The 27,178-nt window shown below is 34.7% G+C and overlaps 1 protein-coding gene across 2 annotated transcripts; it reads left to right on the forward strand.

The window, feature by feature from the left end:
- Positions 1 to 15,915: 15,915 nt before the first annotated feature.
- Positions 15,916 to 24,883, forward strand: LOC131162318 (beta-1,3-galactosyltransferase 7). Of its 2 annotated transcripts, XM_058118654.1 has the most exons (11): positions 15,916 to 16,505; positions 16,783 to 16,879; positions 16,999 to 17,057; positions 17,195 to 17,409; positions 17,526 to 17,589; positions 21,475 to 21,547; positions 21,637 to 21,757; positions 21,841 to 21,928; positions 22,035 to 22,160; positions 23,873 to 23,982; positions 24,585 to 24,883. In XM_058118654.1, exons 1-11 carry the CDS (start codon positions 16,414 to 16,416, stop codon positions 24,731 to 24,733), a joined length of 1,194 nt encoding a protein of 397 aa, XP_057974637.1. In that variant the 5' UTR covers positions 15,916 to 16,413; the 3' UTR covers positions 24,734 to 24,883. The 2 variants fall into 2 exon arrangements, with proteins under 2 accessions (XP_057974637.1, XP_057974638.1); XM_058118655.1 differs by lacking the exon at positions 23,873 to 23,982 and having other exon boundaries at positions 15,922 to 16,505.
- Positions 24,884 to 27,178: the final 2,295 nt, after the last annotated feature.

The raw sequence follows: 27,178 nt of genomic DNA on the forward strand, positions 1-27,178 counted from the left end.
AAGATTAAACATTTAAGATTTAACATATATCATATATTAATATTACTAATTTATATTTAATTGTTAATTAATTAGTAATTCGGGTAATTCGGTTAACCAAATTAAAGATTTCATATACCCGAACCAAAAATCAAATACTTGAAATTATCCAAATTTCAAACTGAATTGAATCAAACCTATATATTAACAGAACCAAACCAATCAAACTCGGTTAGTTAATTCAGTTAAACTCGAATTATGCTCACCCCTACTTATAGGGCAATATGCTAATTTTCTTTGAATTTTTTTCTTTAAAAAAAAAAAGAAACACGAGTTCTGTTTTAAACTTTCACATATTTTTCTTTATTTTTAATTTTTAAAATATTTATATTTCTAAAAATTTTTAATTATTTATTAAATATAAAATATGTTTGTGTCTTTTTTTTTATTATTATTATTAAATTTTAAGAAAGATTTGAGAAAATTTTGAATCCATATAGGTACTACATAAAACTTAAAAACATAAAGAAAAAAATAATTTTTTTTAAAAAAATCATGTTTTATATATATATACACCTCCATTTATTTATTGATATGCCCTCACTTTTGGCTGAAGAAATCGTGATTACAAGATAAGCAAAAGGGAGAATACAAATAATGAATTAAAATCCTCCCCAAAAACAACACTAACAACCAACCAAACCAATACAATAAATCTAAACAATGAAAGGAAATGAGACATAACCTATCCATCCGAAGTATACCTTTCAGAAAACGTGGTAAAATATGTTGTTTTTCGTATATGACATTGTTTCCCATTTCTCCTTCTTTAGCGAGAAAATCAGCCGCACTATTGCCTTCCCTATATTGATGGATCACCATGAAGTTCACTCCTTCTAGCTTCGCCACAAGCTCCTCCCAAAAATCTCAAAGATACCACAAGGTACATCTACCTTTTCGAAACCAATCAACAACAATTCACGAGTCACTTTCAATAATGACATTAAAATAATGAAGTTGTTTGTACAAACGAATTCCTTTAATTATTACTTTTAATTCTGCACTATTATTCTTACCATTGCCAAAATAATTTGAAAAAATCATTTTCGTCATGTCATGGCAGTCTCGAATAATTCCTCCACCTCCTGAAGTACTCGGATTGCCCCTACAACTCCCATCACAATTAAGTTTTATCCATCCAGCTAAAGGTTTAACCCACGAAATAATTTTTCTAGGCCTATCGCAAACTCTCTGATGCTTAATTTGAAACTCCTTCAAAATCTTAATGTTCGACATCTTCAATTTTCGGAAAGAATTTGTGCTCTCGGCTATAGAACTAACCCAGTATCAAACGCTTCTCCACATCTGATCTGCACTTTGATATAATCCTTCCATTATAATTTTGCATCTTCGATTCCAAAGGCACCACGTAATCAAACACGGAATTAGTCCGATTAAAATACCTTTACTAGATGATTTTTGAGCATAGTGGAACAAGTTTGCAATTTTGTTTTTTCAGGAAAGGAACCGTTAGAAAGGAATCCCTAACACCACACTAGCTCGATGCCAAACCTCTGAAACCACCTCGCCTAAAGAAAGAATATGATCCGTGCTCTCTTGGCTTCTCTACATGCAGTAATAACAAGCCGAAGCTATCGATATTCCTTTGGCCTAAATTCTATCATCTACTGCCAAGTATCTAAACTATGCTTTCCATAAACACATCGATATTCTTATGGATAATAAAGAATGCTAAAATCATTCATTCCACACAAAATTATCACTTCTACTCACTACCTAGAGAAATTACCGTCATGGGCAGGCTTACAGACGAATATATCCTGCCCACTTTTACCAGCAGGCACATTATGCAAAATTTCCATTGTTTTATTGGCACCAACTAATTCCAATAATAAATCAGAGTTTCAGTTGTTATTCAGCCAGCAATTCTTAATACACAACTTCTTATTCAAAATATCCTCAGTGCTCACACATAACAGATCTGATGTCAGCCACCTATTGAACCAAAAAGAAGAGTTCCCACCTCTCACCAAAATTTTAACATTATCCATAACTTCCAGAAATGGTGGCAATCATTGATCTCTAAAACCGAGAGTTATTTGGCCTCCTCTTCCTTGTTAATAAATGATCATTTCTGTAATATTTAGCCCTAAAAAAATCTGCCCATAGATTGTTAGAAGTTAGCAATCTGAAGGCAAATTTCATGAAAAGATATTTCTGAACTTTTTTAAGATCTCTCAATCCTATTCTCCCTTCCGAGGTAGGTTTATAAATTTTCCCCCAAGAGTTCCAATGAATCTTCTTTTTACCTTCCACCTCTCCCCATAAAAAAATTAGCAATAAAACAGTTGATACGAAAATATGTGACCTGCGAAACATTAATAACAGACATCAAATGTATGCATGCTAGACAATTCATATCTTAATAAAATCAATCTTCCACCTTGCGAGAGTAACTTAGATTTTCACCTTACAATTTTCTTTCTAATCTTCTCCACCAGAGGCTCCAAGGTCCTGGAAAACATTTTTCTAGAAACCAAAGGCGCACCCAAATACGTAACTGGAAATTTATCTTCCATGAAACCCGCGATTCTCAATAAACCACGCTTTTGAGCAGGAGTGATGTAATTCGAAAGGAATGACGCAGTTTTTGTCTTACTAATTTTTTGACTCGACCACTTCTCATACATCTCTAGAGCATAAACCAAAATTCTAATAGACCTCTTCCCACCATTTGCAAAAATAATAATATCATTCGCATATAGCAAATGCGACACCAAAGGGGCCCCAATCAGATGATTAACTTGTCCAATACGACATGTCTCATAGTTTTTCCCAAGTAACATTGTCAACACCTCCTCCATTATGATGAATAAATAAAGAGAAAGTAGATTTTCTTGCCGCAAGTCTCTAGTAGATTAAAAAAACCCTTTAAAGGTTCCATTCATCATTATAACGGAAAGCCACGGGGACTCCACACAATTTTTTATGAGCTTGCAAAGCCTTTTAGAGAAACCAAAAGCCTTAAGAACCTCCAGAAGAAAATTCAATTTCACTCTATCATAAGCCTTAGTCATATCAAGTTTTACCATCACATTGTCGCCAGCCATATTTTTGTGCAAAGAATGAACCATTTCTTGTGCAAGTGTAATATTCTCAAAAATACTACGCCCAGGAATAAAAACACCTTGTTCATGCAAGACCAACTTATCAACAACCTCAGTTAATCTAAAAACAATAATCTTGGAAAAAAATTTATAAGCCACAAAGCATAAACTAATAGGCCGAAATTTATCAAAGTTAGAAAGATTGTCTACCTTCGGAATTAAGATAATAAACGAAGAGGAAAAGAACCTGGAAAGAGGAATGCCCTGAAAAAAATTATTTACCGCATCCAAGACATCTTTTTTTACAATGCCCCAACAAGATATATAAAATTCAGAACCAAATCCATCTAGTCCCAGATTGCTTTCTTTGGGAATAGAGAACACCGCTCTTTTAACTTCTTCTTCCGTCGGTTCGGCGCGAAGAAAATTATCATCAACATTTGAAATTTTCCTTTAATTAACTCGGAGAGATCACAAGGTTTAACCACTAAAGACTCTGAAAGAAAATTCTGAAAAAAAAAAAAATAGCAGCTTCATTATGTATTTGTTGACTCTACGAGTCCAATCCTGTTTTGATAATGACAAATCACTTGGTATTTGATCTGTACATCGAGTTTGTGAACATGAACTATATTAAGCATGCATGGAAAGATAATGAGTCATGGAAGCCTTCAAGTAAAGCTTACACATCTTGGCAAGTACCATGGAACTCAAAGAGTACAAGAATCAAGATACAAGCGGCAAAGTTCAAGAATCTCTTGAGAATGGGTATTTAGAGCTTATGTATTTACATTGTCATATGATTTATTTTGAAGCTCAAATATAACTTAGAGTGATTTTAGGTTTCATGCATATCATTAGGGAACCTATATGAACTTAGAAATGTTTTCAAATCATTGAAAAATATGTTTTATAAAAGACCCAAGAAGAGAATCAAAGCAGATTTAGGGGAGTTCGGTCGCCTGAACTTTACTTTAGTAGCCTGAAGAATAAGTTCGGTAGCCTAAAGATTGAGTGCAGTTGCCTAAAGAATTAAATGGGAAAGACAGAACCTTACAGAGGTACTTCGGTCGCCTGACCCTATAACCTCAGGCGCCTGAAGTTGTCACTTCAGGAGCCTGAACCCTAGTTCGGTTGCTTGAACTTGCGGGAAAGCCTAAAAAATCATATTTTTATTAAAAACACCCGAGCTATCTGATTGATCCAACGTCTGAGATCAATCCTAAGGGTCATACACTATATATATTAAATGTCTAAACCCTAGAACGTGAAAAAGACACACAAGAAAGAAAAGAACATACCTTGTTGAGAGAACGTTGAAAATCTACTCTTAGTGCTATACGATTGCTTACTTCTCAATCTCTAATCTTCAAGCTTGAGCAAATCAACTCAGATTCTCAAAGGGAACTTGCTTACTCTACTGTACTTCAAACTAGTATTGAGATTTGATCTTTCAAGTTTATATTCTTAAGAAATTCTCATCTCATTACTTGTTCTTGACTAAGTATTGAAAAGCTTTGATCTTGAGTGTATTAATTCATATAAAATTTTTTTTGAGAAGATCATTACTTGAGAAAAATTATTTAATGTGGTTGATTGATTTTTGATTCAAGTGGGTGTTCTTCAAAGGATTTATATTTTGATATATTAAAGCTTGATTAAATATCCTTGGTACTTATAACTATATTCCTAAATTGAGGGATATTTTCTGAAAATTAATATTCTCAGTTTGTGATAGAATACATGGAATAAAGCTTTGTGATTTTGATTATAGCTTGTTTTCAAGACAAAGATTTTGTTAACGAGTTTACTTCAAACATACTTTTGCATCTTTATAAAAGTGAACCAAGAACCCTAGTTAACTCCGAGGCATTTCAAATATATTTTAACTTGGGAGTTTTGAATAAATCGGGATTTGTGTGTTGATGCATAATCATTCATAAAACGATTGTATTGTTTTCATACATTCACGAGCTTCAAGTTATATCATATGTTAATGTGTTAGGAATTTGAATTGTACTCACAAGTTTTTGTTAGAAGCATTGTTTTGAGTGTTATTTTACAGATTCTATTGTATACACGGTTCAGTGTGTGAACCGGTGTGTGAGGAGAGAGTTGTATCTCTTGTAAGTAGCGGAGTAGGAGGAAGCTGTACCTCTTGTAAGCAGCGGATTGTACGGGAAACTTCGTCCCACTTTAAGGAGCAGAGTTTTTAGTGAATCCTTGAGTGGTTGCTCAAGGCGACGACGTAGGTCGAGTTGGCTGAACCTCGTAAAATCGCGTTTGTCTTCTCTCTTCCTTTTACTCTTTATTTTCTGCATTATATTTAAAATCAAGTATATTGCATACATAGATAGGATTGTCACACTCACACGTAATTGAGCAACTAGAAATAGTTGGTAAACTTATAAGAAGTGTGTGAAAGAAAATTAAGTGGCTTAAATTTTTTAATATCCAATTCACCCCATCTCTTGGGATTATACATTAATCAATAGTATTACTTCCACACCATTCAATATCTTCCCATCGTTCAGAACCATATGGTTTATACGACCCTTATTCCGCCTCTTTTTTTTTTTTTAAAAGGACGGCGGCACCACCATTTATTTATTGATAAATCCTCACTTTTGGCGAAGGAATATTATGGTTACAAGACAAGCAATGAGAGATTAAAAAAGACAAAACTTTAAAGGCCTCCTAAAAAACAACACTAACATCCAGCCAAAAACAAGGCTACAAGTCTAAACAAAACAAAACAAGGACCTACAAAACAAACCTCATGCAACAAAACAAACAAAAGAAAAATAACCTCATATAAGCATAAACCAATACCAACAGGAAATTAGCTAAACATACCTCATATAAGTCATACCCATCTTCTCCAGTTTATACAAACCATTGATAATTCTAGGAAGTTGACTACTATTTGTAAACAAACTATTCCTCCCCATAGCACCTTGTCAAGCCAAAACATTTGTTACTTTGTTCCCTTCTCTATACCAATGATTTATTGAAAAGTCTACTCCCTCCAATAAACCAATAAGCTGCTCCCAAAAATCCCACAAATACCACAAGGAGCACTTACTGAATCTCATCCAATTTACTAAAATATTAGAATCACATTCAGTATCAATACTGGTGTGGCCCAAATGCTTGCAAATCTTTATTCCCTCCAACACAGCTCTCAATTCAGTTTCATTATTTGAACAAAAACCAAAATATTTTGAAAAACCAAAAACGAAAGAATCTGTATGATCTCTAAGGATGCCACCACCACCTGCCGGCCCTGGGTTCCCAAAGCCACTCCCGTCCAAATTTAGTTTCAACCTCCCTTGCCTCGGTTTTAGCCATCTTACACATTGCTTAGTTTTAATTCTTTTATTCACAATTTGCACTTCTAGATTCTGCAATATCCGAACATCAACATCCTTTAACTGAGTCATTCCTATCATGTTCCTGCTCAAAATCCCCACCCAATACTTAATGGACAGCCACACATATGTACTACTCTCCAATTTCCCCTCCATTCTAGCTACACATCTCCTTCTCCACAGCCTTGAAACTACTAAACAAGGAATCAAACCCATCAAAGATCCCAAATGAGAGTATCTGGAAACCCTATTAAACCACATTTGGACTCTTTCTTTCCAACTTTGTCGCCTAAGGAAAGGTACACCTACCTCCACTAAAAACCTTCCTCCAAACATCAGTAGCAAAGTCTCCCTTATTTAACACATGCTCCATATCTTCTAGCTGCCTCATCTCACAACAATTACACGTCGAAGCAAGTGATACCCCCACCCTTCTCACCTTTTCATCAACGCTTAAACACTTAAAAGCGGCCTTCCACATATAGATAGCAATTTTCTTCGGTAACCATTTATTCCGAACCCACTTTGTCCAATCAAATTTTGGAGCTCTAACTCTGATAACATCTTATGCGGACTTTGTAATAAAACAACCATCCTTTTTCGAAAGCCATAACAGTATGTCCGAAGAGTTTCTAAGATTTCCCACTTTTTCCATCACTTCTTCCACTTTATTAAACCCCAGAATCCTCTGCAAATTTTCCACATCCCATGCATTATTGATAACCAAATCTTTTAATCTGATATGTGAATGTGCACCATCTGGACAATCTGAAAACAAAGGTCCCGAATCTAGAAACTTATCATATCACAATTTTATATCTCATTCTCTAACCTTGTACTTAGATTTACTTAACAGTTTAGGCATACTCTGCAGAACTTTCCTCCAAAAGGAAGAATCTGATCCATGTGATCTACAAAGAGCAATATGATCTCCTTTCACATATTTAACTTTAAAAAATCTAGCCTATAAAAAATTTTGTGTTAATAAATGTCACCCAAACTTCATGAACAAAGACCATTGTACTTTTGAAATGTCCTTTACTCCTATTGCAACGACATGCTTTTCTAATCATATAATAAAACATATTTAATAATAAAGTCCACCTGAGCCCAAGGGTAATGGGGACACCTCTGACATTCACAGCGGAAACCTAAGTAGCAGTAAATGTAAATCACATTCTCATTACCATAAAATATAAAATACCAAAACCAACTACAATCAACAGTGATACTGTATTCATATACAACCTCAAAATATCAAAAATACATCTAAGATTCCACAACAAAAATCCTCTAACCCTAGTACAAAACTTACCCTCCTAATGGGGCAGCACCAGTGACTCAACGAAGGCCTCGATCTACCGATTTTTCTGGGTTTCTTGAAAATTATTTAATGCTCGGGGGTGAGACACTTCTCAGTAAAGGAAAATAAACTAAATACAGCTATGTGGCAACATGAATATTTAATGCAAATTTAGATATATATAGTACATTTTGTTTACCAGAAAACATTGATAATTTAATAACCGCATAAACATATACTTTCATATTTCTAATAAAACATACTTTTCATGAACTATCTGGTATAACTAATGATAATACTGAAAATTTACCCAAGATGTATAGCTAGCTGATGTCATGTATTACCCCTCATGACGGGTTGTGCAGTCCGAAGGCGGGACCCGACAATGGCTGGTCGACCACTGCCGAGAAAAAAATGTCTGTAAGTACGATAGGCCCGCCACACCCTGGTCTGGACTGTCAGGTGGATGTCTATAATTCTACACTGAAAACCACATCGACTATCCATCTCTCACCCCCTTGTGGGGCGGTTAGCACAAATCTGAACATAGTAATTTGATCTGTATAGCTACGGTACCGTGCTCCTGTAATTGAACTAAACTATCATCCGGGCTCTGATAATACATAATACATGATAATATATAGTTTAACGTAAATAGACTGATAGAATTTTTTGTAATAAAGTAAATACGTACGACCTTGCGCCGTTTACTTTCATATCTGTGGCCTTGCGCCCAAATCATACGTGTACACGGCCTCGCACCGGCTATCAATAACGACCTTGCGCCGAATATTTCATAACTTCTGAAAATCATTCTTTATTCATAAAATTGCCCTTATATAATACTTATCATGCAAAATAATATTCATGCCACACAATGCTGAGCAAAATCATACATTTCATCTTAAAATCATATTTTCTGTATAACAACAGTATTTTCCTAAATATGCATTTTTACCATAATATACCAATATAATACATGTTTTCCTGAAAATTAATTTGTTAATAAATAATAATAAATTGCATGGAAAATAACTGCTTTAGTTTATTCCCTTACTTGATACTGAAAAGAAACCCCCTAAATGCACTGGTCCTCCTACACTCACAGGGTTCCCCGTTCAACACCCTGAATCCAATAATTTTTAGAATTAAACTTCTGTATTTTTTCATGAATAACATTTCCTATAACTACGGTAAAACCAAATTTGGCATAAAAAGTCATACCTCAAACCAGGGATGAATTTAAACTCACTTCCACCAACAATCCGCTCTGGCAGATTTGGAGAGAACTTCTCCAAGAGCGTCGTGGTGGCTTCAAATCGTCAATCTAGCGAATAGCGGAGCTGAAATTGAAGAGAGAGGAGAGAGAAACTGTAGAGAGGAGAGAGAGTATGATTTTCCTGATTTTTCTACTTTTAAACCTGAGTTTTTGGCTATTTATACAAGGGGCTTCATCGACGAGCCACGTCACCTCGTTGACGAGGTCAAGAGGAAATTCGTCGACGAACTCTCCCCTTCGTTGAAAAAATTCAAAGTTGTCCAAAACCCCCCTCTCGGTATCTTCTCATTGACGAAACGCACCTTTGTCGACGAGCCCAATGTACAATGTCATCGACGAATGCTTCCTGCTGTCACCCTTTTCCTAATTCTATTTTACCCTTTTCTTTATTATTTAAATACCATTATTCTTTGGGTTATTACACCTATGCCCCCCTCCTCCACAGGAACACACAATTTCTTCCAAGCCCTTCATTTCATTTTTTCTTTTCCATCCTTAAATCCCCCCCAAAAAAAGAAGCAAACATACCTTGTATCTTTTTTATCACTAGTTTTGGAACATTTAGAACAGCTAACAGATGCAATGACATACTCAAAAGCACATGTCTCAACAAAACTAGACGACCTCCTTGAGACAATAGTCTACTTTTCTAGCCCTCAACTCTCTTACTGATTTTTTTAAAGTAAAAGGTCAAAATGACAGCCCTTCAATTTACCATCCACTATCGGCACACCTAAATACGTAAAAGGAAATTTACCTTCAATAAAACCAGTCTCTTGAAGGATTTCTCCCTTCCTCTGAACACTCAACTTCTTTGAGAAAAAAATAGCTGATTTATATTTATTCACCCTTTGGCCAGTCCAGTTTTCATACTCCCTAATCGCCTCCATTAACTGTCTAACATATTTTTTTCCAACATTAGCAAATATAACAACATCATCCGCGTACATTAAATGTGATATAATAGGTGCACCACACAAATGTGCAAACAGTAAAATCCGCTTCTCAGTCAACATTTTTTGAATTAATTTAGAAAGAACTTCTTCCATGATGATGAAAATATACGGAAACAATGGATCCCCTTGCCTCAAGCCCTTTTTTGACTTGAAAAAACCTCTATAAGTGTCATGCATCATGACAGAAAACTATGGAGTAGAAATACAATTTTAAATCAACTTACAAAACCAATTTGGAAAACCAAGAGCATGGAAAATCTGATCTACCACCTGTTACTCCACTCGATCATGTGCTTTGCCCATATCAAGTTTTAGTATTATATTACCTCCTCTCACCCGTCTATGTAATAATTTTGTCATCTCTTGAGCAAACGTTATATTTTTAAAAATACCCATCCCTTTCACAAGAGCACCTTGTTCTAAAGATATTAAATCACCCACCACCAACGAAAGCTTACCAACAAGTATTTTGGAGAAACTTTTATAAATTACGTTACAAAGGCTTATCAGCCGAAATTTATCAAAAGACTGAGAATTCTTTACTTTTGGAATAAGCATTATGTAAGAAGAACAAAAATACAGAGGTAACATATCACCTTTGAAGAATTCTCTTACTGCATCCATTACATCATTTTTAATAATCTTCCAACAGGTAATATAGAAAGAAGACCCAAACCCATCCGGTCTCAGGCTACTATTCACAGAAATAGAAGAAATAACTTCATAAACCTCCTCCTCAGTCGGTTCTTCCCTCAGTTGACCTATAGACTCCATAGAAACCACCGAATGGATAACACCGTCTAGATTTGACCTTTGCACTGGACTATTTTGCCTCAAGAATTGCTCAAAATAATTCACAGCCTCATCATGGACCATCTGCATATTTTCTAACACCGAACCATCAGGAAGCACCATTGAGTTTATACAAGAGTTATGCCTTCTTTGCGTAATCACAAAATGGAAAAATTTTGAATTCTGATCACTATCAATCAACCATTTCATCTTTGCTTGCTGCACAAACCTAGCCTTTTCCCTTCTATACCATACCTCCAATTCAGCCTTAGAAACAAGGAACTTTTCCTTCAACTAATTTCGAGTACTCTGTTTGTAGTAAATTCTCATATTTTTTCACCTTTTCCTCCAACTCTTGAATAAACCACCAACACGACCAAAAGTCTATTTATTCCACACCCTAAGCCTTTGTTTTAGCCGTTTCAATTTACCAGCCAATTTACACAATCCTGAATCCACCACAATGTGTTCTCTCCAAGATGATTCAATCATTTCCCAAAAATCCCCATGCGACGTCCACATGTTCTGAAACCTAAAAAGTGCTGGCCCATACCTCTCCATACTCGCACACATCTGTAATATGATAGGAGAATGATCTGAAGTATTTCTTTTCAACAATGATGTCTTAACTTCACTGTATTTTATAGAAAAAACATTATTAATCAGCACCCTGTCCAGTTTCACCTAACTTCTCGTCAAACCTTGTTGGTCGTTACACCAAGAAAATTGACTTCCTTCGAATTTGAGGTCCAATAATCCACAACTATTAATACAACCATTGAATTCAGTCATAGACGAACCCAAGCGAGGTCTACCTCCCACCCTTTCCTCATTTGACCAAATTACATTAAAATCTCCCATAACAACCCAAGCCATATCAAAACTCGACATCCCCTGAAATTGTTCCCATAATTCTCTTCTCTCAATATGATAACATTTAGCATATACAAAAGTAAAAAGCAAAGAGCCTCTATCCTCTGTTAACAAAACTGTCACACATTGATTTGAGGCACCCACCCAATCCACTTGAACATCATCTTTCCAGAATAGTCAAATCTTCCTACCTTCCTTTACATTAGGGCAAAAGTTAGTAAATTGCAAATATACCGCCCACCTTCGTATCTTTTCTATATCTTGAAAAGGTTTTGAAATTGCCAAAATCGAAACTTTCTGATCTTTCACAATTTGTTTCAATCTTCTCTTCGACGTGCCCAACCCTCTTATATTCCAAAACATAACTTTGTTAATCATAAGTTCAAATTTTGAGGCACTGCCTTAGTCCTCTTAGACTTTCTCACATGCCCATCATCTTTATTTCTTCCTTTCGATTCACCCACTGTCACATTACCTGGATCAAAGTAATATTCTTTTTGAGTATCAATGCAAACCTCCATATCCCCCTCATATAACACATCATAATTATCCTTACACACTACACCCTCCACCTCCTCCTCTCTCTCATCCACCTCCTCCACCAAAATCACCTCCCCATCCTTGTCCTTTTCAAAATTTTCCCTCCCCCCTTCATAAACAACTCCGATTTCCTAGGCAGTCCTAGAACAACCTCCCAGTTCTACCTGCATCCCTACCACCTCTGACTTCTGGTCTTCACAACGTTTGTCTTTCTCTCCACTATTCTTCTCTACCAAATTAACTTCATCCACTTTTTAAGTACCCACATTATTAACCTCATTCACAATTTCTTTATTTTTCTCAATCACATTCGACGAACCACTCACGTTTGCATCCTTTTTATCCTCCACCCTCTGATCCTAAATCTTCAAAAAAAGGACCTTCCTCTTCAATTATCATATTCTTTTTTCTACCCACTTCTTTCCAAACCATCCTATCTCCCTCCTTCCTCATACCTACCTTCTTGTTATCCTTAGGCTTAACTCCAAACCGGCATACTACTTCGGTGTGACCTTGCCTACAACATTTATTATAATAGAAACCCCTTTTTCTCAATTACCCTTTGCCAATTCTACTTTTGTCCTACCACCAACAGAAAACCCTCCGCAAGATCTTTCGGCAAATCCACTTCAACACATAATCTTGCACCAGTGGCTCGTGTTCTATATAATGTGGCATTATCTGTTCCCAAGAATCTACCAAATCTAGTGGCAAACTCTGTAAACAGTCCATTCTATATAAATGTAAAGGCAGACCAAGTAAGAAAATTCACTAAGGTGCGATCGATGGCTCCTTGTTGACATCAAAATTCACGGACTAGTTAAATAGCCGAAATTGGCACCCTGCCACCCCATCTTCCTTCTCGTGCCCATGCATGAAAGTAGTCCTTTTCGTTTACCAAATGCAACATAACATGATAGTTGTCCATAAAACTTATCATTGGGACTTTAGAAAGACCCCAAAATTGAATAATATGCCTCCAAAGGACATCGATAGACGAACTTGCAAAAAGAAATTTAAGCACCAATGCAAACTTCAGATCCTCAGCAGTCTTTTCCATCTCCACATCTTAGAAAACAAAACCTAATTCACCCTTATTCCACCTCTGATTGATAACTAAATGGAAGAATTTAGAGTTATGATCTCCCTCAATCAACCATTTTTTTCTGCAATTCTATGCGAGATGCTTCCCTATTCTCCCACACTTGAATCTCCAACTTTGTAGTCAAGTAATCGGCTTCGACCTCCTAAGAAAAACCTGCTTGCAACTGATTTTCCAAAGATTCCATCCTTTCTTCGAGCGCTTTTAGGGTTTCTCCCACTCTTCTAAAGACATTTTTATTCCATGCACGTAAAGCAACTTTAGTTCTCTTTAGACGAATAGCAAGTTTCAAAAGACCCAAAGTCGAGTCATTCCTGATCCAGACATCTTTAACGCACGACAAAAACAAATCATGCAAACTCCACATATTAAGGAACTGAAATGGGGTATGACCATACAAAGTGAAAGATGAATTTGTATAAACCACCATAGGACTATGATCTGAGGAATTCCGACTCAGATATTTGAATTGAGCCGAACCATATAGGTTGGAAAAAAACATTATTAAATAATTTAATAATAATATTTTAATTTTACACATGATTAATATTAAAGTTTTCTTAATTTTTTATCATATTAAATTTTTTTTCAAATACTATATAAAGTAGGGAAAAGATCCGATGAAAAGTACATTTTTTTTCTAATTTTTTATTTATTTTTATAATAAAATCTTTAATTCAAAGGAGGTTCACTAGATGCTTTAGTTTTTTAAAAGTTAAGAAAAAGTTTGTTATTTTTTAACAAAGGGTAAAATCTAACAATACGTCCTAAGTTTTTTAAGTATAACACTTCACCCCTGTATTTTTGAAAACTATTAGAAAACCCTTTGAAGTATAAATCTATTGACAAAATGAACCTTTTGCTAGTTGACCGTTAGTCAACCTTAAGCACATGTGAGAAAATAAATTTTTACTTTTAAATAATATTTTAAAATAATATTGACTTAAATAAATTAAGTTGAAAAAATTAGTTAATGTAATGTCTTGAAAATTAAATAATTGAATTGGAAACTTAATCAATTATCTAATTAAATGGTTTATTGGTCCAGTCGCTTTGAACCAATCAATAGAGATAAGTATGATAAATTAATTTTATTATTATGCCAGATTTTTTAAAAAATTTGACCAGTCCTATTGCTTTTGAAAATTGAATAAATAAATTGAGAACCTAACCGATAGTCCTAACGCTTTTAATCAATCAATTGAGATAGCATGACAAAATAATTTTATCATTATTTTAAATTTTTTTAAAAACATATAAAAAAATAAAAATTACTAATAAATCATAACAAATGCCTAGTTTTTATAGAATTACAAAATGTTTGTTAGATGTAACTTTATAAAAAATTAGTGACTAGTCACATCATAAAACAAATAAAATATAATTCAATATTTTTGAATTAAAGTAACCTATCTAACATAATGCTAAAAAGAAAAAACTAAAATTTAAAAATTCATGCTTCATAAATCAAAATTACCTATCAAACATAATACTAAAAAAAAAAAACATAAACTAAAATTTCAAAATTCATTTTTCATAAATTAAAATTTTAAAGTTGAAGGTTAGTTGTTCTTTATGTAAAATAAGAGTGCTAAATAAAAATAGAATACCTATTTATATTAATTGATTGACCTTTTATCTGCCCAATTTACTAATTTTTTAATATTTTTTTTAAACTTCTTTGTTATTAAATATGAAATTCAACTCAACTCGAAAAACAAGAGCCAATTTGACCAACCGGTTGATATGAGTCAATTTTCAAACTATAATTTAATTTTAAAGACATATTTAGTCATTAAGTTGTATGTAAATGGCATATAACAAATTTTGGAACAATAAAATTATTTAATTTTTTAAATAATAATTTAATTATATTGTCATATTTATGTGATGTCAACTGGTTGACTCGAACTAGTAAGACTGGTTAACTCGAGACCTATGTGTTCAATTCATTAATAAGTTTAATTTTCAAAACATATTTTACTTAATTGAACAATTTTTTTTTAAAATTAATTTGTTAAGTTAATGTCATTTTCTGAAGTTATCTGATCACAAGTGAATAAAAAAGTTTAAATTTTATCATTTTATTTATTTTTTACATACATTTAATGGTTGACTAATATTCAATTAATGAAAATTCATTAGGTCACTGAATTTAAACTTTAGGGGGAGTTGGTAGTTTCTAAAAATAAAAGAAATAAAATGTCAGTTTCAAAAAATTCAAGAGGTGTTATTAAATTTTATCCTTTAACAAATCTTTATTTTTATATTTAAAAGAAAAAAAGAATAACAAAAGATGTAGACATCATTTCCTTTGAAATTTTGAGAATTTCACGTATAGATTTGTTAAAAAAAAATACAAATCTTTCATAATATTTTGTAAAAAGATAAGTTTTCTAAAAGCATAAGTATTTTAAAAATTAAAAAATATGCCATTTTTGAAATATGAGAAAAGATTAATGAGGTTTTAAAAATTTGAAGAACCGAAAAAAGTTCTCATATTTTTACCAAATCTCAAGACGTCATTGTCTTTTGTCCAAAAAAAAAAAATTTTTAAGGGAGTTGGCGTCGAAATGAAGATTACGGCGGTCAATGAACCATGTCTCCGACAAACAACAAAATCATGTGCCAGAGAGGCGGAGACCAGTTCAAAATTCCCCACATTTTCAACTTTCAGGCGTGCGGCCGTGTTTGGTTGGCAGCTTGGAACCGGGAACGAAGCTCCGGGGAAGGGAAGGAAGGTCGTCAATGTCTCCGGCATAAACCCTCAAAGCAGAGAAACCTCAGGAGTGTGGGGCATGAGATAGGATATCTCATCTCATGTCGTGTCATGTAGGACGTAGCCTTTCTCTTACTTCCGTTTCTTTTCTTTCTTTATGTGTATATTTATCGGTGAAAGTCATGGAGGCATAGGGTAGGCTGCATAGTGCATACATAGAGGAGGCATAGGCTCTGAACGCCAACGCGCTTACACCCCAAGAGATTGATCTCCTTTATATTTATTGATATTCAATTCCTTCCCTGCCCTGCCCTGCCCTCCTCCTCCTCCTCCTCCTCCTCTTCCTCTGTGTATTCTCTTCATCCTCACCGATGAAGAGCCGGCACAGCAGAAAAATCTCTGTTAAATGGGTCCCTATTCTTTGCGCCTCCTTCTTCCTTGCTGGAATGCTCTTCACAAACAGGTCTCTCTCTCTCTCTCTCGGATTTTTGTTTGAACTAATGTTTTTGCAGGGCATTTTGATTTCTTTGATTAACTTGAATTTGATGTTGGCTTGTATATGTAAATATATTTGTTTATGAAGTTTATCTCTCTCTCTCTCTCTGTTTTTTTGTTCGGTTGAATTTTGGTTTGAATATGCTTGCTTTTGTTGGTCATAATTCCCCTTAGGCGTTTTGTTGGTGAAATAGAGCTTAACTTTAATGTTGGCTGATGAGTTTGTGATTTCAATCCCTTTTCAGGACGTGGGTTCTGCCAGATCCAGAAGGTCAGCTCATATCACAGCATCGACATGACCAGCAGTTGCAAATCATCTCCGAAGACTGTGCCACTAAGAAGGTCTCGGAAAAGAATCAGAATTTCATTTGAAGTATTCCACATAAACACACACACTTTTTTTTTTGTATTTTTAAAATTTCTCTTCAGAACTTTAATTGCTCTTCAATACTCAATTTTAGAAGCCTGCACAAGATAGGAATGTAATGGAGGAGGTTCACAAAACCCATCAAGCAATTCAGTGAGTGTGAAGTAATTAAGTGTGTCTGCGCGTGCGTGAGTGCTTGTGTGTGTATATCTGGACGCATTCTAGGTGCAACTGAATTTTATATTAACGAAAATATGGTTTGGTTTGTGAATTTTCTTGGGGCATGTCAGATCTTTGGACAAGTCTGTATCAATGCTTCAGATGGAGTTGGCAGCTGCTCAGAGTTCCCATGGACTGGAGGAGAGTTCTGATGGGTCTACGGCCATATCGACCTCTGTTCAGGACAAGTCTCCGAGGCAGAAAGTGTTCATGGTTATTGGAATTAATACTGCTTTCAGTAGTAGGAGAAGGCGTGATTCCATTAGGGAAACTTGGATGCCCCAAGGTATGATTTGTAATATCCATCTTGGCATGTTCTACGTCTACTTTGAAGTTATGAGTTTATTATACCAAAATAAAATTCTGGTTTGTTTGCTGTCTAATGTTATCATATTTGTTCAGGGGAGAAACTCCTTAAATTAGAAAGAGAGAAGGGCATTGTTATTCGGTTCATGATTGGTCATGGGTAAATTTCTATACAACTTGCTTTGAGTTTTTGTTTTGCTTTGAATGTTCTTATTCTTATGATTTGCGGAGTAGAATATATGCCTTCCTACACGTGTTATTCTTAAGTCTATAAAGCATTTGCCTGAGATACTGCTAGCATTGCCTTAATTAATAAGACTCTGAGATATTAACAACTTTTGGGGTCAGATGTCGCAGTCAAGCTAGGGAAGACTGTGCCAGCAAAATCATCACATTCCTTGCAAGTAAAATAAAATGAAAACTGCCTCTCAGAGTCTATAAGATTTGAACTTGTTCCTTGTTTTTCCAACTCAACCTTTGGCTCCTGGCCAGCTTGCATCTTGTTCACAATGCCTTAATAGCTGCTGGAAGCTATTAACCACAACAACTGGAATCTAGGAAATAAGTTTAGCAGCCATTTTCTAGGCAACTCTTTTGAACCGGAACTCTAGTCTAACTTAGTTCCAATGTGCTAACCCTTGATAAACTTTATGTGAGTAATAAGTATAGGACTACGTGAAATTTCAACTAATAGGAAAGGAATTAATTGTGCCTTGAAATCTATGTATAGACTTTGATTTGGACTGCTGGTTTTAAATAGCTGGACTTTTTCGCTGGCTGGGTTTCTCTATGTGCTTTGTTTTTCTTAAAAAAAAAATAAAATTATTGGCTATTTTCTAGATTGTAATGGATCCAAATCTTTATCGCTATCAGGTTGACTGAGTCACTTCAGCAGTTAAAATAGTGCTTTAGCAGTTATAATGTTGTCAAACTTGCTAACAATAGATATGTCAAGAAGTCACTCTTGAAAAGGAAGATCATTTTACCCAGAGTAAACATGGAACTATCTTGTTGAAGTTATATGTGTTGGAGGCCTTCTAAAATAGCTATGTCAAGAAGTCACTTTAGGAAAGAAAGATCATTTTACCCAGGGTAAGCACAGGCCAAATCAAGTTGATATTAATCCTTTGGAAGCTTGGAGACCTGAGCAGAACTGAAATATATGATAATCAGCATAATGGAGGAGGTATCAAGGACCACACAATGATATGTCTCCTCATGTGTATGTGAATTACACATATAAAGTCACTGTTATTGTTTTCATTACAATGAAATGAATGGGCTAAAATTAGACTGCTGATTGAATGCGTATGATCATTAGCAAGAAGGAAGCCCAAAGCACCCACAAAAGGAGCATATGGCTGCAGATTTTCTTAAAGAGAACATAGGTGTGGTACATGGTCAATATATTATGCTAGGTTTCAAGTTTGGGCATCTTTTTTATGACCTTTGGATTGAGTGGAAATATAAACCTGTATTTGTACTTCAAGAGGAGTGAGTGTGCGTGCATGTGCAAGCACACACAAGTGTGTATATGTGAAAAGGCTTTGATGATGTTGATGTTAGGTGGTCTAGGGCTTTCTTAACCCCAAAAGCTAGCTCAAAGGGTGAGGTTTTTCCTCACACTTAATAATTGATCACCAGATCCTTCCACAACCAAAGTAGGATAACCCAACAATCTCCCCCTCATACATCGGGGTCTCTCCCGGCAAGGCAACCTTCGGCATGGTACACTAGGGAGAATGTTGGTGAACCAAACTCTGATACCACTATTAGGTGGTCTTAGGCATTCTCAACCCCAAAACTAGCTTAAGGGGTGAGGCTTTCCCTCATACTTAATAATTGACCACCAGCCCCTTCCACAACCGATGTGGGATAACCTAACAATCCCAAATTATTACAGGAATTAAGGTGTTGCGGTTTCTCTTCCTGTGGGCGGTTCTCCATAAAATCAAGAGATAATTTCAAATTTGATTGTGGAAATATTCAAATGTGATTGTGGGAGTTTTCTTGAGTATTAAATACTCCTTGGTGTATAAATAGGTGTGTGTGTGTGTTGTGAATGTAAGCACATCAGAAAAATAGAGTTGAGAGAAGAGAGTGGGAAGGTAGAGAGAGCTGTGAGAGTTGAGAGACTTTTGAGTGAGTATTTTATCTCCTCCTCCTCCTCCTCCGTATTTTTCAGAAAATACTAGCTATCTCTCCTGTGGACGTAGGTAGTTTTTAGCTGAATCACGTATATCTTGGTGTTGCTTTTGTGTGTGTTTTATCTTTGTTTTTGTTCAAGTTTCCCAGTACTAACAAGTGGTAACAGAGCTGACGATTTGTAACTTTGGGTGAGTGACATCGTAAAAACTTAAGACGTGAAGCCAATTCTCCTGACGTGCTAACAGTTGGAGGACCAAGTGTGTGGTTGAAGCCAATAAGGATCATCTAGTCTAGGGATGGATCCGAATAGGGTCAAGACGTGAGAGGTAGGATTGGTTCGGAGGCACGTGGAATGCAATCCAATGCACGTAAGGCCCCAGTGGTAAGGCCCACTTGAGCAATTGTTGGGGAATTGAGCTTATTCCCATAAGGGAGAGACAATTTCTGTTCAAGGGGGAATAGTTAGAACTCACAAGTGAGGGGAGATTGTTGAGAATTCCACTTTTGAGCTTATCCCACATTGGAAAATTTGAGTGGATAGTGGGGGGCCTATATACATGGTTGGGCTTAAGACCCAATAGGCTCAAACTTTTGGGTCTAGTTGGTGTTCACTCATATGTATCAAGCCCACCCATGGGCTCCTCCGGTCCTAACAGTTGAGAATGTGGAAAATATATTACTAGAGAAATGTTAAAGCTACCTCTACCTTCCACCCTTAAGTTGTGGATTTTAAACATCTCTTTTGTCTCAATTTGAAGTTAATTGTTGTTGAAGTGCATCTGAAGATTTTCAGTGTGCTCACATAACATTGCTATGCAATCCAGGTTTAGCAAATTACAAATGTTGTAAAAACACTGTACTTGGTGCTAATTAGTCAGACAAAATTATGGTTTGGTATTCCCTAGATGTTAGGGATAATTTCTTCTAATATATTAGGTCATTTCTGAAAATTTGTTCTGGAGTTTAACTTGCATAACTTAAAAATGCATCCTTTAGTTGAGTTGAGTTTGTCTCTCACGCTGAAGGGTGAATCAAATAAGATGTCTAATAAGATGAAGGTTGTTACTTTTAGTCCTCAAATATAGGCATATAGCCTCACCGTTGGGGCTCTCTCATGTTGTGATCAATTTCATAGTCCTTGTATAATCGCTGGCTGTTTAGCCATCTCATCTTTCCTTCACTACTTTTTCTTGCATATTTCCTTTGTATGTATTATATTGTTTTTGTCCTTGGTTACTTTTTTTCCAGGACATTTCCTCCCTCTGCCCCCACGTAGGAATCGTTTTTCTTCCTCTCAAAAATATTTTCCTTTCCGATAAAAATTAAAGAAAAAAAAAAAGAAAAGGAAAGATGGTGCACAATAAGGTAATTAGGGTTTGGAGCATTGCAAATGAGGTGGATCTACTACTTCAAAACTAACTCCTGCTGCAAATTTTATAACTGGAAATTAACTAGAATTCCTATCATAAAATTAGATAGTGGCAGAAAATTTTAATCACAACTAGGGCTTGTTTAGAATTTTCTAGCGATTGTTTGGAATTTTCTCTTGTGTTTCTTAATTTAAAAAGGAGCTTGGTTTGAGCTTCATGTTCAAGTTGTTGGGAAACATTCAATTTACTTTTGACATTCGCCCTTCTCGTTGTTGTCTTTGCATTGCATGTTGAGTAGCAATATTGAAATACAAAACTTTACAATACAATGAAAGCAGTTAAGTTCTATTATAATTGCAACTTCATATTGCTGCCCATAACTTGAGCTAACACCCTTATGAATTTGATAAGGCATGATTGTGCATCAAATGATGCATTTGGATATGGGTAGACCATGAAATAACATATTGTTGCTGTGATTTATTGAAATGGGGACTGATATAGATCATATTATGTTGATAACACAGTGCGACTCCCAAAAGTATTCTTGATCGAGCTATTGATTCAGAAGATGCTCAGCATAACGACTTCCTTAGGCTGGTGAGAAATGCAGATTAAATTTCCTTATATTTACTAGAAAACTTGACATTTTCCTGGTAATAAGTCTCAATCTTGCATTTTTCTTCTAGGACCATGTTGAAGGGTACCATGAACTGTCTGCAAAAACAAAAGTTTTCTTCTCCACTGCTGTTGCAAAATGGGATGCCGAGTTCTATGTCAAGGTGGATGATGATATCCATGTAAATTTGGGTAGGCAGACCACCCTGCTTCTTCTCTCCGCTCCCCTTTGCTTCTTTGCACACGAGTTTATAATTAGGAATTTTATTGTGTAGGTATGCTGGCTGCTACTCTTTCTCGTCACCAATCAAAGCCTAGAATTTACATTGGGTGCATGAAATCTGGACCTGTCCTTTCTCAAAAGTAACACCTTAGACCTTTCAACCTTTCATATTGATGAGATTTACCTTCTTGTCTTACTTTGTGCCTCCTAGTTGTAGTGCTAACTCTTCTACTTTTCTGCTATTAGGAATGTAAAGTACCATGAGCCAGAGTACTGGAAATTTGGAGAGGAAGGGAACAAATACTTCCGTCATGCAACTGGACAGATATATGCTATCTCAAAGGATCTGGCTGCATATATCTCAATCAACCAGTAAGGTTTCTGTTTAACATAGATTAATCTTAATTTACTGACTTGAGCACTGCCATATTGAATAGCTATGGATTTTTCATCTTCATATAGTTCTTGAATGTATAATAAGCATTACATGCTTTGTTTGTTAAAATTTTTAAATTTCTATTTGTACTATCCTTAATCCTGTTCAATAATAAGGTTGTGTTTGGGAGAATAGATTTCGGGTCTTGAATTTGAATTATGTGGATTTGAACAAGAAATACTACAAAATTTTGTCGAGTTGCATCCAAATCAACACATGTCCAAATTCGAGGTCCAAACTCTATGCTCTCCAACCCTAGGTAAGTGGAATTTGAAAGCTTTGTTGAAACATTGAAAACCTATGTGGAACCAATTTGAAAAGACTCAGCTTCTACAATTTAAAATTTTTAAACAGGTCAAAATTGAAATAAATTCTTGGATACAATTTTCTACATCTGCTTTTTTAGATTCTATAAAAATGATATATTTTTTTTTTTTGTGAATGAGGATACAGTCCAAAACTCTCAAACCATTCATTGCAAACTAGCATCACCCATATCATTAGTAGCTGCCAGCAGGCCCAGCACCAAAATGTCAAACATTAGTCTATTGAGAATACCACTTATGAGTTTTTTCCCACATTAGAAAAATTGAGTGGATGATGGGTGTTTATATACATGGTTGGGTCCACAATCCAATAGGCTTAAGCTTTTGGGTCAAGTTGGTGCTCTCCCATGTGTATCAAGCATTCAAGCCTACGCATGGACTCCTTTGGTACTAACAAGTGGTATCAGAGCCGATGGTTCGTAACTTTGGGTGAGCGACATCGTAAGAAAATTCGAAGCGTGAAGCTATTTCTTTTGACGTGTTAACAGTTGGAGGACCAAATGTGTGACCTAGGCCAATAATGATCATCTAGACCTGGAAGATCGATCCAAATAGGTTCAAGACGTGAGAGGTAGGATTGGTTCGGAGGCACGTGGAATGCAATCCGAGGCACGTGAGGCATGGTAGTAAGACCCACTTAAGCAACTATTGGAGAATTGAGTTTACTCCCATGAGGGAAACGATTTCTGTTCAAGGGCGAACAATTGGAAATCACAAGTGAGGGAGAGACTATTGAGAATTCCACTTGTGAGTTTGTCCCATGTTGGAAATATTGAATGGATTGATGGGTGCTTATATACATTATTAGGCCCAAGACCCAATAGACTTAAACTTTTGGGTTAAGTTAGTGCTCACTCATGTATATCAAGACTACCCATGGATTCCTCCGGTGCTAACATTGCAACCCAAAAAAATTGAAGATGAAGAAAAAAGTTTGTTTCAAATTATACAAGTACATTCTTTATCTTCACTTTTAGAGAACTAAAGTCAAAATTTACCTATCCAAATGCATTTTTGAATACAAAATATGCGCAATACAACTTCCTTTTTTTTTTCATTTTTGAAAACAAGAATTTGAAGACAAGTTTTTAGATCTTTAGCCAAATAGGGCCAATTCTTTGCCTAAATTTAGATCTTTGGTTGAAATGTCCCCAAAAATTGATTTCGTTACATAGTATGTGGCTGAAAGACTCTTTAATATGGTAACCATGGTATTCTTGAATTTTCATGCATATGAATATATGCACGTGCGCACAATTACATACATGTACATTAGTTTTTTATGTGATTGTTAAAATCATGGGTGCTAACTCTTGCTGTAGGCCGATATTGCACAAGTATGCCAATGAGGATGTGTCACTTGGTTCATGGTTTATTGGTCTCGAAGTTGAGCATATTGATGATCATAGTATGTGTTGTGGGACTCCACCAGGTATCGTCCTAAAAAAATATGTTTAATTTGAGAATTTATTCCTGCTAAACACCATAAAATCGGAATCTGGCTTATGTTTAGAACTCTAAACCCACTAGTAGGATCCCCTTTCAGGTTGTATATTAATGCAACAGGATGGTGGGAATGGTGTTACTTTTTTTCATCTGGTGGGGACTTTGTTTTAGTAGTTAATTCAAAAAGTTTTTGTTTGGTCTGAAATTTTTCGCACAATGACTCAATAAGCTTTTTTTGAGACCAATTAGGCGTTAGGTCTTTAGTTCTACTTCCAAGATTCGTGTAGTACGAATAAGGTTCTCTTTGTTAAAACCGGAGGAGTCCAAAAGTATGCTTGATACACATGGGTGAGCACCAACTTGACTCAAAAGCTTAAGCCTATTGGGTCTTGAATTACACCATGTATATAAGCACCCATTAAATACTTACTTTTTTCTAATGTGGGACGAACTTCACAAGTGGAATTCTCAACACTCTTAGCATTCTTTAATACTCACAACACAATTAGTTAAGGTTTATTTCATAGATCATTTATTGACTGTGTTTCTCTTCCTAAACGCTAGTTTTTTTTTCCTCTCATCTTGTAGATTGCGAATGGAAGGCTCAAGCGGGCAATTTATGTGTTGCTTCATTTGATTGGAGCTGCAGTGGAATTTGCAAGTCTGTGGAGAAAATTAAATTTGTCCATGAAAAATGTAGTGAAGAGAGTGCTGCTGTATGGGACGCTGTTTTTTAACTTGTGGGGGATAGGAAATTTTATTTACATGGCTACAACAAGCTGTTCTGAGTCAAATGATGAGAAATCAATTATACACATGGCTTCTCTTATTGGGAATATCAATATTTGGGGTCGAAAAGCAATATTTAATGCATGAGTTCTATGCAACTGTGCTTTAGATTATTATTATTTTTACTTTTTTTTTTTGGTTTAGGCATCTGTCGGCAATGCCTCCATAAGGATAGCCAAATAAACCCAATTCCCTTTCCTTCCCATTGATTGATTAGATCTCCATTGGATTAATGATCCCTGGAGCCCATAAGGGAGGCCAGATGATGAACCACAGTGCCTAAGGCAGGGTTCTTAGATTACTAGTTATCGCTTAAATCTGGTAAGGGCTTCAAGGTATTTACACATGCTATTTTTTCTGTAGATGTGGTTCTTATTTGGGCATTGGATATAACTAGAAATATTATAAGCTAAGGGTATGTTTTATAGGCTAATATTTTGAAACTCTTGGGATAAACAAATGATTTAGTGATAATTGAGATATCATCTATGCTTACAAATACTCTTAAACCTTTTCATTGATTCCTTAATATTTTTAAGGATTTTCTTTGATTGCCTCTTTCTTAAACATTATTCTCATTTTCTTTCTTTTTCTCCATGCATCTTATCTTTGACATAACACCGTGTTGCATTTTCCTTCTATTCAAAGCTTCATGCAAATCCATAAATTCATGCTAGGCATTGAGCTAATGCAAAAGATATAACTAAATTCTCTATCATAATCTGTAATAAATTGGAGTAAAAAGAAATTTCGCTTCCTTCTTTTAACTATTGCTACTTCCTCAATTCAAGCTTGAAATAGACCTCCTATACTTCTCTTAATTAGCTTATTGAGGAATGGGGCTAAGTTTTGATTAAGATCTGTTATGTTTTTATTAATGCATAATGAATTGAGCCAATCCACTTTGATAAAAATAAAATAAAATCACGAGAACACACCAAAATAAAAATGCTAGATAAAAGAAATGTTAGTATAATAGGAAGATAAAATATTTAGATTATGTACTTTTTGTTCTTAGCAATCCCTAAAATAGAGATTAAATTATTGTATCCATGACATAAAATATCTGCATTTCAAATTCACAAACAAAAATCAAGCTTATGCTTGTCAAAGTTTGTTCTTTGAGTGATAAATTTTGTGGACAATTTTATGAATATTGATCGGATGAGAAACTTAGGTAGTAGTTATGGTAATTGTAATTTACTTCATACACAAACTAATAATCACTCTTGAACTATTTAGACAAATCACTTTTTGCTCATCACCCATTTTTCTCACATAGATTTGAGTAAAAAAGGGGATATACATTTTTTTCTATGACATAAAATTGAAATTTGAAAATTCTATCTCAATTTAGTTTGATTTTAAATATAAATACCAAATTTACAAAATTCAGTTTAATTTAAATAAATTTAAGAGCAAAGGACATTAACTTATCAGATGTTTAGCAAAAAGATTGTACAAAAGTATGATAAAACTTTCCTTGATTTTCTAGGGCGCCTGCACTCTCCCATCAATTTAATGACTATTTTGTCCCTTTCTCTCATAAACGCATGTAAAATTAGCATAGCTATGGTAGAAATTCATCCCTAATGATGGAGTTTGCACTAGAAGAGGATTATACAGTCTTTTGGATATTTGAAAGAAATTCATTCCAATGATTGAGTTCGTACATTTATGGGGTATTTTGAATATTTGATCAATATTTATGCTATTTCATGCATGTCAAGGGAAAATAATTAATTTTTTTAAAATTTTATTTATTTACTTAATGGTAAATTGACCGAGAAAGTATAATTGTCTTGACAATCAAATGTCAACGACCTGACAGAAGCCTGCGAGAATTTTTAATTTCTTAGAGAAAGTTTACACAGTCTTTTTTCACTAAATCTCAAACAAAGTTAGGCTTTTGCTTAAATTACTTATAATTTAAAATAAATTTTATTGGATTACCACATTGTGGTTGTACCTTACAATTGAAAACTACCTTAATTTTTTTCATTAAGGTTATAATATTTTGGCAAAAAAATATTTATGTGCATGCATACAAGTTAGTGAGTAATAAGTTAATAAGCCTATTTAGTTCTTGGCAATGCCAAAAAAAAAAAAAAAAAAAAAAGTTGTCAAATACTCACAAAAATATAATTTAATATTTATAAATCCTTAAAATTATCAAATATTGAATTTACTAAAATCTTATCTAATGTTTAGTAATTTGGAAAAAAATAAATTAAAAAATTATATAATAAGTGTATAAAATTATAAAAATTAATTATGAAACAAAATTACATAATTAATATAAAAAATTATAAAAATTAATTATATTTCATACCGGTTTGTTTTTGCTTATCAAACATATTAAATAAGCTTATTCCCAAAATATTTCAAATCAT

Source organism: Malania oleifera, chromosome 8 (genome assembly GCF_029873635.1).
Source record: "Malania oleifera isolate guangnan ecotype guangnan chromosome 8, ASM2987363v1, whole genome shotgun sequence".
NCBI lineage: Eukaryota > Viridiplantae > Streptophyta > Magnoliopsida > Santalales > Ximeniaceae > Malania > Malania oleifera.

What these genes read in the sequence shown, in the direction of transcription:
- LOC131162318 (XM_058118654.1), top strand. Translation starts at nt 16,414, where the DNA reads ATGAAGAGCCGGCACAGCAGAAAAATCTCTGTTAAATGGGTCCCTATT. An exon ending in AAGACTGTGCCACTAAGAAG is followed by an intron (nt 16,880 to 16,998) that starts GTCTCGGAAAAG and finishes ACTCAATTTTAG; the next exon opens with AAGCCTGCACAAGATAGGAA. An exon ending in CGGTTCATGATTGGTCATGG is followed by an intron (nt 17,590 to 21,474) that starts GTAAATTTCTAT and finishes TTGATAACACAG; the next exon opens with TGCGACTCCCAAAAGTATTC.